The sequence below is a fragment of the Xiphophorus couchianus genome, chromosome 13 (genome assembly GCF_001444195.1).
Source record: "Xiphophorus couchianus chromosome 13, X_couchianus-1.0, whole genome shotgun sequence".
In the NCBI taxonomy this organism is placed as follows: domain Eukaryota; kingdom Metazoa; phylum Chordata; class Actinopteri; order Cyprinodontiformes; family Poeciliidae; genus Xiphophorus; species Xiphophorus couchianus.
Genome location: NC_040240.1, coordinates 9,697,840 through 9,709,949, shown reverse-complemented (window position 1 = coordinate 9,709,949; position 12,110 = coordinate 9,697,840). Strand labels below are relative to the sequence as shown.

General features: G+C 38.9%; 1 protein-coding gene across 2 annotated transcripts in view; it reads right to left on the bottom strand.

Annotated features, from left to right (window-relative positions):
• cdk6 (cyclin dependent kinase 6) overlaps positions 1-11,736 on the bottom strand; it is a 44,208-nt gene extending 32,472 nt beyond the window's left edge. Inside the window, exons 1-3 of one of the 2 annotated variants that reach the window (XM_028036637.1) lie at positions 11,492-11,736; positions 10,276-10,627; positions 3,463-3,598 (exon numbers count right to left, since the gene is read on the bottom strand). In XM_028036637.1, the coding sequence (XP_027892438.1) occupies positions 3,463-3,598; positions 10,276-10,499 (360 nt within the window). In that variant the 5' untranslated portion in view covers positions 10,500-10,627; positions 11,492-11,736. Of the gene's footprint in view, positions 1-3,462; positions 3,599-10,275; positions 11,472-11,491 lie in introns of those variants that run through there. The other variant, XM_028036638.1, reaches the window with a different exon arrangement.
• Between the last annotated feature and the right edge of the window lie 374 nt (positions 11,737-12,110).

Genomic DNA, 12,110 nt, shown 5'->3' with positions numbered 1-12,110 from the left:
AAAATCCCAACAAAACATAACGTAGCTGTCATTGTATAATATTGGTTACATGCTATGTTATTGATATTATATCTAACAGCATGGTTAAAGGTAGAAAAATATTTGCTACATCTGATGTGGATTTTTGTCTAAGGCCGTAAACATCACTAATGGGAAATAAAAATAGGAGCATTGTTAGACACTGAATAAATAAAAGGAGGAAAAGCATTTAAAAAAAAAAAAGTCACCCCACTGCAAGAATCAGTCAAAACATGGCTTTCGGAGGTCCCCTCCTTTTCTGATGCAAATGTACCAGAGGCAGCCATATTGTTTATTGTAGTTTGGCACAATATAGGACATCTGCCGGTTAACGTTAGTGTAATTCCCTGCCCATGCTTCATTAACCTCCCCCTTCTCGGGCCCACACAGTGTAGTTGTAGAAGCTTGGATGATGGCAGCCGAGGAGGGTGGGCGAGACCCAAGCGCCGGCCCGGCTGAGGAGAGCCGAGCATGGGGCAACCCGGCTGCTTGATGTCCTTCCAGCTCATTTGATTCCTGGAGGAGGGCCTCTTTCATCAATGACCATGTGGTGGGTCTTGAGTCTGAGTGGGTGGTGGAGGATGGGGGTGCTGAAGTGGACAAGCTGGGCCGATGTGGGGGTGTCTCTTGCGGAGGATGGATGGATGGTTTTGAGGAAAAGTGTGGCTGTTCTTTTTAGTTTAGGGCCTTTGGCTCAACACGTTTCTTCTTGGTTGAGTGAAAACATGTTCACATATTCAACACTGACACACAAATAGGAACTAATAGGATGACCGGGTTAACAATATGTTGTCAGATGGTATAGCCAAGTGCAACTAAAGTCGCTTGGGAGGGGGTATAGGGTAATGGGGTCACTTTCAGGTCAGTGTGCAGTGTCCACTCTCCTAGAAATAACAGGACTGTGTCTATGATGTGCCGACACTTCTTGTCCTTTTGTCTTCCTAAGGGTCCAGATAAACAGATGCTGGGAGAAAGCACAAGGAGGTGGGTGCCTAATGAGTCTTCATGCTGCAAAGACAAGTTGTCTAACCGCTCCTCGGCGCTTAAAAATCTTCCTTGAACTTCACCCAAAATAAAATAGTATATGCATGAATTTAAACATGACGATGTGTAACTTTACAAAATGGAAAACTACAGTGTGTCATGCAGCTAGGGACTGCAATGATAGGGTTAAGAAAAAAGGCAGGATTTAATCTTTTTTTATTTGCCTTCCTTCCTTGTGCCATCTTCCTTCCCTTTTTGTGTTGATTGTATTGTGAAGATTAGATTTTGGTCTTGGAACAAAAGAATCAACTTTTGTCCCTTAAAGGTGCTTTACCCTTTTTACCACTGACTTGACTGTGACAGAACAACTGTAAGCACTTTAGTGTACAGTCCAAAATTTGCTTCTGCATAGATCAGTAAGTGTGAAAGATAACTGTAGATAAAACTAACATTGTTGTGCCTCTTGGATCCAGAAATTCCCAAGTGGTAAAATAAGATGCTACAGGCATAAAACTGCATTCAAGAAACAACTTAGTGTGCTTGAATAGTCATACACAGAGCAACCATACAGACCTAAACCAATCTGCATCTTTTCTAAATGAATGCTGTTGTAACATCTCAGGACGGGGTACAGGTTTGTTGCTAATTTCACCTTCATTATATGAGCTATAGTTCCTGAAGACAGCATTGATTATATGACTGTGTCTTCAAAGGTCCATTTCTGCATTATTGCACTTCAACGCAAAGGTTATACACTAAGGGTATACTGTACATTACCTGAGAGACGGCAAGTTAAAAACGTCCACGTTGTTCGAGTTAAACCCACATAGTTAAATATATTTTACTGGCATATATTGATGAATGTTAGTGCTCAGTTCATAATTGAAACAAACAAATTTCTTTACACAGTTTTCACATTTTTGCAGAAAGGCTTCGCTGCAGAACATTACCCTCAGCATGATGCCAACACCGTCTCGTTTTACCATAGTAATCATATGTTCAAGGTGATGTGCAATATTAATTTTCTATGCAAGCAAATTGTGTTTTGCAAGTAGTCATATATCTCCTACATACAGTAGCTTATTACGAAATGAAAATAGGAGTACTTTTTGTTGTGTTTTTTCAAACAATGATAATCTTCCTATACTTTTTCCATCATGGCAAGATTTCTGGGATGCATGATTGACATTTGTTCTGTGAACAGACTCTCATCCGAGTTGTGGATCTCTGCAGCTCCTCCAGAGTTACCCCAGGTTTTCAATTGTGCCATATTATTTCCAGCTTCAGTTGATTGACTGAACAATGCTAATGAAGAGCTTCTAAATTTTTAATAATGTTGTATAACTTAACCATGCTGTAAACATCTCCACATCTTCATCCCTGGGCTACCTGGTGTGATCCTTCGTCTCTGTTATGCTGTTTTTTCAGTAATGTTGTTTAACAAATTCATAAGGCCCCCACTGAACAGTGGCATTTATATTGAGGCCAAGTTACATTGAATGCCATTGTGATCACATAAATTAACAATAAACTGATTCATTCAAAGAGACTTCGTATGAACAATCGGGATCAAATTCGGTTATAGCCTCCGGCGTAAGCCACCTGAATCATCTGCACTTAAACAACATTTCTCCCTGACAAAAAACATTCACACATAAACCCGACCCTCAGGTTACAGTCGGCGGTTGCTATGCTGCTAGAACGCCTCCAATTTAAATTTGACACTCCAAACTTCCCACGCCTCTTCATTCAAACATAAATAATATTAATTTCCAATATTGTTTGGGGCACATCTGCAGACCTCAGGGGGAGAAACCTGATAAACAAATGTTTAACAGGGAGAAAGGGGATTTTTGCTATAGAGGTCTAAATAAAAGAAGACAGTAATTGAGAAAACAAGATGGAGGCTAACTCACTTCCGACCTTTCAGGAACTTGTAAGTGGAAACCTCTTAAGTATGTTTTTTTTAATTTTTTTACAAAGGACAAAGATTTCCTGTTAGGTTCAATAAAACTGACTGTTGATAAAAACATTATTCTGACTGATCTATTTGGTAATCTTTTTTTTTTTTTTAGTACAAAAGTAACTGTTTTTTAATTGTTCTGTCTCCATCTGTAAGAAAGTTGGCAGGCAGGGTCAAAATAGAGACTGAAGGGAGCCTCTAATTTGGAGTCCATCTGCCACATGTGCTACCCTTCCAAACGCAATGGTTCTTCTGATGTTAGAGGAAGTCCTTCATGTCTGCTGTTACTTTGGTCAAGAAAAATTCTCAGAACCAAAGAGACATAGCTGTGTTCAACCAGAGCTGCAGCCGCAGGGGATTAGCCCAAAGCTGCTTTTATACTTCAAACAGAAACAGCGTAGTACTTTAAATTGGGTATCAACATAACTGCACTCTTCGCTAATGTTCAAACAGGTGTACGCCCAAATGTCACGAGGTTCTACTAGATGATGGTTTACCTTAATGGTCTCAGGTGGTACGCCGGGGTCAGGAGCCTTCTCCAGGTATGTGGTTAGATCCTGATCCACATGCTCAAACACCAGCGTGAGCTTGGTTTCTCTGTCAGTCCGAGAGACCGTGCAGACGTCGAACAACCTAAACCAAGAGAACAAGGGGATAATAATCACTGACAGTCACTGCTATAAGGACGGCCACAGTATTGAAAAAAGAAGGTAAATGCAGCATATCAGCTTATCTTATTAAAAAGAAAACATTTTTCCTCTACCGTTATTTACTTGCAGGCTTTCTACCTTTCTTAATTCAACATTTTCACCATGAAAGCTAGATTATTGTGAAACCACATATTTAAATATATCGTAGAAAGCAATCTTTTTTCCTTAACTATCCAAAATAAGTCAATCTTTACCTGTTTTTGGTTAGGATTACTAAAATAAGTTTTATTTTTTAAATATTCAAATATTTAAACACGTTCTTATTAAGAAATTTGCGTAATTTACATAATGACCACTGGGAATACCAAATTCAAGAGTTTAGATCAACGAACAACATTTTAATAATTAGAACAGGTACCGTAATAGCATCTGGAATTAAAATTTTCATCCATTTTTTCTATATTCAATAAAGTATATAGTAGAGTAGAGAGGAGTAGTAGTAGTAGTAGTAGTAGTAGTAGTAGTAGTAGTAGTAGAGAGGAGGCAGCATCATGTTATAAGTGTTTTGCTGCAGGAGGGAACGGTACTTTTAGCCAAATATAGGACATCATTAGGAAATAATCTTGTGATGAAATGTATTCTCAATAAAATATCAGCACAGTAATCAGTATTTAATCATCAAACCTACAAAGATCAAAGACTGAAAGGAAGATGGATGGACAACAAGAACAGACAGCTAAACTGATGAACAAATAGAGAGATACTGACAGGCTTTGTTCAACTATTAATCATTAAAGCATCCCTCAGATTAAATATTAGTCTTGTTATTCATTTTTTAAAAATTAATCTTAAAAATTAATCCTCCTAATCAAAGAACAATCTTACTGAATAAATAAAAAAATAAAGAGATTTTGGTACATCTATCAAGTTAATTACATGTATTAAATGATTATGTTTATTATTATTCCCACTAAGTTCTTATTTTCCAATTACAAATAAAAAAAAAAAATTGATATCACTTAAAGATTTATGATTGGGAGTGAACGCTGAGATTATAAGGTTTCTGATTTCTCTCTGGAGTTTGCATTTAGAAATTAACAGAATTATCATTTGAAGTCAGAATTAATCATTATTATTATTATCATTATAAAAATTTTTATGGACTCTTAAAGTTGTTCTCAATTTCTAAAGTACAAAAAAAAAATCATTCGATTTAAGGGAAACTTTGACGAGTATTTACAGGGACTCAAGCAAACAGCTTTAATGGTAACAGCATAATGAGGTTATAAAAACATATATTTAGAGTATCGGGATTTTCTACAGAATTAGAGGTTAATCTGACAAGATCTGAAGTCATGATGAAAGTTTAGTGAAAGTAGATATGACTAAATAGTCAGACCTGGGATGGATGGAATAAATTCAAGAGGTTAGAGCAACAAACAACATTTTAGTAATTAGAACAGGTAATAGCATCTGGAATTAAAATTTTCATCCATTTTTTCTATATTCAATAAAACCTGGAAAAAAACTTTCAAAGTACTCCAGACAACCAAGGACTATATGAGTCACTGTAATTACAAATTCTTTCAGATATTGAGTACAGAAACAACTCTGCTGCTTCTGCAAACCAATAGTTCAACCACACCTGCAATAAAATAATAGAAAACTTTATAAGATGTTATGGTTTATGCTTTATGTAAACAAATAAGCCTGGAAGTGAGGAAGATATGCAAAACTCGCCCAAGGAATCGAGTCTTGGACTACGGTGCCAAGGACCAGTTGATCACGCCACTGCCAACACAGTGAGTTTTTCCTCAAAATATGAGATTAATGAGACAGTAGTATCTCACTGCAATAATAAACTCACTGGAATTTTGTATGTAATGGAGCTAACCCGAGAATTCAAAGTCATGTGACTGGACAAAACAGTTAACGACTGGTCGACATTAATCTTTTAAAGATCTATTTGAATCTTGACTTTCTGTTGTATATTTCACTGATTCTGATAATGATGCAGTGATTTTGCAAACATATTAACTGTCCAACCTTAAAGATCGGTGTTAGAGGCTGGATATGTTTTTACTACACATCCAGCCTAAGCCAAGAATCCCGATTATGTCGGCAGACCTGCCAAAGCCAGCTTTGATGAGAAGCTGGAAAAAAAAAAACGCTACCCAGTATGTTCAACTCAAAGGGTTGGGGACTATAAACAGCATTCCTCACCCAGCGCTATGACAACTCTTCAAACTCTGAGTAGTCTAGAAAAGCATTTCTGTAGCTACAGCAGAACTGGAAACTTGCACCACAAAAATACGGAGGATGTAAAACCGAATGAAGGATTCACATCTGACATCTTGTAGCTTATAGTTTCACTAAATATTGATAAAGTCATCTTTCTTTTCTGCACAATAGCATTGAAAGTACTTCTGCATTGACTATACGTACTCTTTATCACCCCATACATCCACTACTTGTTGCTTCTCAGTTCATCTAAAGTTACTGCTGCCATCAACTGTGTACTTTTTCTTTAAGATAGGAAATACCGTTAGGTCAGTGTATCCATCTTTTTAATGTCTGATCTGTCTTTTAAAATCCCCATTCAGTCCCAGCAGAGGTCTGCTCACACTGAGATGAGTTTTGCTGGAGGTTTCATCATTTTAAGAGAGCGATATTCCTTTTCACTGTCACCGTATGCTTAACCAGGATAGCAAGAGGCTGCAAAGGCAGAGACTAAGGTAACTTTTTTACCAGCTGGCATAAAGTGAATCTAGCTGCAGTGCATTATGACTAGGATCAAATCTGAATGCATGTACAGGTAACTGAAGATAAATTTAGGTTGCATATGACTAGATTGCACTGATCTGACATAGTGATGCATAGATAAATGTAATAAAAAAAACACACCAGTTTAATTAAATATGTTACTAATTTGAAATCATTTTGAGCTGGGTCATTGTAAGTGTGTCATAGTATTATTAGTATTGTCTGATTCACCAAAAGCAGAAAAAGCAAGTCAGATATTAAAGACAACCAGAAATTAGTATAAGTTAATAAAAGCAACTCTTTACCTAATATAAACTGTAATTTTACTGTTTGAATTTATTAGATGCATTTGCGACATCTCAGAAATGTACTAAATTCTATTCGTTTTTCAATCTGACTTGGTAACTAAAAGGAATCTGACACAAAATCCTTCATCATCTAACAAGGAAACATATGGGTCCCATAATCAGAGCACGGGGACCAATGGAATCCAAGAAAAAGATATGATTTGTTCTAGGTATTAGTGCTGAATATGATGTCATTCTGAAAGGCACACTCCTTCTGTAGCGCTGGGGTTAAACGCCCCTCACAGCTTGGTCGTTGGAATACAATGGAAGCTCTCAGCAGACTCTGAACATATGGAATAAATAATGGACCTCATTACAAACATCCAGCGTTTGCCTGGACTCCCACACATGCCCCACAACGCATTTTTCCAGATCTGAACTGCAGGACAATCTTGACAGGTTAGGTCACGAGAACTTCTGAGAAGCTTTTAAAAATCTTTTATGGACATACAAAATGTAAAATGCATAATAGAGCATACAAACGACGAAACATGCTGTTGCTTAATCTGACTGATTTACTACAAAAACGTTGCTTGGTGTGTCTGTTGACCCAATAGGACAAAAGCCTCCATGGTATTAGTAAAATAAAAGCCTACAATTATCCTCCAATGTTTACGGATACACTCGAGATTTACTGTTGGAGGCACAAGGCCACCAGCCATGCCTCTGAAACATTCATTTAGAACTTCCTCTTCAATCCCACGACACTTAATATTCCACAATAAAACAAGCACAAGGTCAGACCTTGGCCTGTGCCAGTGTATGACGCAGTATCTGACTACTGCCATGAGAACGAATAAGACTGAAAGCAAATGACATCTGTTTGGAGAGCAGACAAAAACTAAGACATCAATTGCTCTTATGCCTCTCCAATAATCGTAACTATTTCAATTAGAGTCAGGTTCGCAGAGTTAGAGCTCAGCTCCTTTATATACTGCTGCTGCTTTTTCAAGGAAAGGTTACAAAAGTAACATGAATGGAGTCTGTATGCATAAAGAAGTCAGTTGCCATTTCACCCCTTGGAACTTCCTTTCTATTTATGCAAATAAACAAAGTTGTATTCATGTGAATAACTATTGTACCCTGGGTTATTTCACGTTGTTGTTTAGTATTTTGTACAAATTACTGGGATGTGTGGAGTTATATAGAATTTTGAAACTATTGGCATCTCTCCAGTTTGTCGGCTTTACATTTAGAGTGCACCATCTTTTCGATGACTTTACAAAACGATATATTTGCAGAGCCTTAAAGGTTATTTCCAAATGAGAAAACTTGGAAAAACATAGTGGAGGTTTTTCAGTGGCATCATGCAGGTGTTTGAGGTGTGGGCCAACAAACAGGTTTTCAAAACTAGTTAAGATGCAAATGGGGTTCTAACAGCCAATTTACAAAGGTGTGATGTTGGGTGTCACATGACATGGAAATTTGCCCCTTGAATAGAAAACATTCAGTCTTCAGCTGACGTCAAGTTACACAGTCAGTATTTGCAAAATAGATTGACTGTCAAGTGAAAAAAGTATGTTCTTTTCAGAGTAGACCTTTCAGAACAGTTGCAGATTAGAAGGCGCATCATAGTGTAAGGTTTACTCTGATACCCCAATTGCCTTCAGAAGTCACATAATCAGTAAAAGAGAGTCTACTTACAGTATGCATAATTTTATCTGAATAAAATTACAACCGGTTGAACCTTGACACAATCTGTTGTATGAAGGTAGAACGTGAGGTTGGCAGCATCATACTTTGGAGACACTTTTCTTTAACAGGCACAGAAATGCTGATCAGAGCTGGCAGAAAAGAGGAGAAAGGTTCAGAAAGAACATCTGTAAAGGTTTGCAAAAGACTTGAAACTGGGCTGTAGGTTCACCTTCCATCAGGTCAGCTACCCTAAACATAAACCCAGGGCAAAGGTCACACTAGACTTTTTTTTTACTGTCATTTTGATTGATGGGGTCAAAAAAAATCCTGTCTTAACCTATTTTTTAAACTTATTAATTTTTCTAAGTTATAATAATGACATATTCAATAGTAATTAGTTTTCATCCAATTTAATGTTCAATCCGAACAAGCTGAAAAGAGATTCCTTGTCACGCCATCACACTTCAAGAAGATGAATACATAAAATGTTTTCTCCACAGTGACAAAAAAACAACATTTACTGTGGTCCCAGTAACTATAAACAATCAAATTAAGTTATTTTACTCAAAATATAAACAGTTCACCTGCTGGGGCCTAAGCGCACGGTCTTATAACGTCTTCCTTGTCCACACTGACCTGAATTGCGCACCAGCTTGTGAATATAATCAAATGTCTCAAGGAGGATTTCTGCAGAGGCTACTCTCATAAGGTCTTGGACTTTTGCCTTGGACAGACGACTACTCATGGGGGTTTTGATGTTGTTCTGGAGGCTGAATCTTCGCTCTGCTGACACACCTGAGACTGGAATTACAATCACCACTTCAAAGTTTTAAAATCAGGGAACATTTCTTTAATTGAAGTGATCGGAAGGCGGCAAGACCTTCTGAATGAGCGGTTCCTTGATCCCACAAGAACTCGCTTCAGCATGTGCTACTTCTGCACCAGTGGTTCAGCTGCATCGGTCTGTGATGCAGCTGAACCACTGGTGCAGTGGACACGGTCCGAAGCCTCTTTGGCCATAACTCTTCAATGCGCTGTCAGCTTCCAGATACCAAGACGCATTGAGTATGGTGTCCAGGTCAGAGATGAGACTCGCATGGGAATCTATTTCAATTGCGTTGGTTACCTAAACTCTGTGCATAAAGTTAAAAATGTCTTTCTTGTCTGTACCAAGTGGTCAGGGGTGTGAATTGTAATCTGTCAAAAATGACAGATAGCCTTCAGATTTTTTTGTCATGGATTAAAAAAAAAAAAAAACAACGGTTAAAGATGGAAATCATTCGGTTAACGAAACACCTGAACCAAACATATTCACATCTTTGAGTGATTCAAAGTCAAACCTAAACACACCTTGAATATGTGGCAAGACTTGCAAACCCATATTATCATCTTCACAAGTGTCTTAGTAAAGAAGATTAGCCAATAGTTTCACAATATATGAATAAAGCTGGTAGAAACCTACTGCAAATGCATGCCACACTTTTCAGATTTGCATTCACAAAATGCTTAGAGAACCACGTATTGTTTTCCTTTCACTTTTGGATAATGTGTGGCTTTGATTTGATTTCTCACATACAATTATTCCAAAAATATTAATAGTATAGTATAATAGATAGTGTTTGTGATAAAAAAAAAAACGGTATGAATGCATCTGAACGGTGATGCACATGTATGTTACTATTTAACTCGCTGTTTTTTGCATCGAAAAATGACAAAGTTGGACTTCTCCTTTATTATATTCGGTGCAGACATCCCTCAAAGGTCATATGAGACCATCAAAAAGGAAGTAGCGTTTGTCTAGTGTTCACATGCAAACTTTCCTCCCCCATATCGCCAGACCTTCGACCCCTATTAAAACAACATGCAAACAAATAAACAGTTAGACCGGTACCCACCTCCGCCCCCCCTCACTCACCTGACAACATTGGGGTGCTCAAAGGCCTCCAACTGCCTCAGTACCGCCACCTCCCGGATGGTTGAGAGAGGCATGCCTTCTTCCCCCGTCTGGACACGAACTCTTTTTAGGGCTACAAAGCGTCCCCCGTTCTTCAAATCCCTTGCCTTGTACACTTTCCCGTATGCACCCTCTCCAATCTCGGCCACAGGCTCGTATTGAGTACCAATACTTTCTTTGTCCATTTTTGCTGTGTTTTTTTTTTTTTTTCCTCCCTTGTCTCTTGTTGAAAATGTTACGGGGAATCCCGGCGAGGGTGACGAGCTTTCTTCACAAAGGCATACTCACAGAATATAGTTGGCACATGCAATGCCTAGACGACAGAGACACACAGATGGAGGAAGAGACCATCTCTGTCACATTTGGTGAAATCAAGCTCCAGGTGGGCTTTAACAGGACTGTCATCATGTTTTTATTCGGACTATCAGGAAAAGAAAGCGACCCTCCGCTGCGTTTCCCAGCTTCCACTCCTCCTCCTCCTCCTGTTACGCATTACAACTCCTGTCCTCCTACTAACAGAAAATAATAATAATAATAATAATAATTTAAAAAATCTAAATAAGCCACCCTTAGCTCACACACTGAAGTAGTTTTGCGTTAAATAAACTGTCTCGAGTACTTATCAATTAACGCCGCGTGCAGCGTTGCAGAACTTCTGTTCACGTGAGTTCACTTGCCGTCTTAAAACAAATTAAAAACATGGAAAACACAGGAAAAGAGACCGAATGCAGGACACAGGAATGTTTAGCGTTAAAAAACGGACAAAAACATAACTGTTTAATGTCCGTTCGTGAAAGTTTCTGTTTGAGGAGAAGCCAAACTGTGAGCACGTGCTGCATTGTTTTAACTTCCTACAGCAAAAGTCCATTTAAAACGCATCAAAACTCACTTTTATAGCTCCAAACCACTTTAAATGCATAAAACAGTGTGTCTGCTTAGTTTTAATCATATTTCCATTAGCTTCCCTTGCTTCCTCGAATTTTTTCTAATTTATCTGTGCGCGCACCCTAGTATAACCCTAATAAAATGGCCCATATTATAACAGATTTGTAAACATGCATTTGCTACTTTGGGATGTTATTGTTAGTGAAGTGTGCATTTTTAGCATCAGACAGCCATTCATTGAAGAAATTTTGCAGGAATATCCGCGACTATTATTATTATTATTATTCTTTACCTTATTTATGGCAGTCAGTAAAATGTAGTGACGTCGGCATGCCCAGTGAAATGCTGAGGAGGCATTCGAGTCTCGCATAAAACTGCTCCATCAAACGCATCCCTGTCCACTTTCCTCCATGCGGGGGCCACACAGGTAGTTGACGTCGCTGGCTCTAACCCCCCATTCCTTGGACTGCACCAGCCCCAGCAGAGGACTCTCAAACAAGCGAGGGGAGGGCTGGACGAGAAAAAAAAAAAAAAAAAAAAACTTGCGCATAGACACTCTTTGCAGCTTGAGTAGAAGGAGGTGTGGAGGGGAAAAGGGGTGTGTAGGATTGCTTGGTGGGTGTTTGGTGAACGTGGTGGTGGTGGTGCGCGCGGGGGGCGGGGGGTCATAGGACAAAGGCAAACGCGTGATACAGCCCTCCAAAACCACGCTCCTCTCTTGGATTCGCTTCTTTTCTTGTCTTGCACATATCCGCGGATGGGCCCATGCAACTGCGGCCCCGCACGCCCGTGTGAGCTACGTCTTTGGCTGGCTTTCCCACGCCGGCTGAATGTGGCCTGACCCCCTTCAGAGAGGTTTGACACGGAGCGGGGACATTTCCGCATTCCTCCGCGACTACAAAGGCACACCG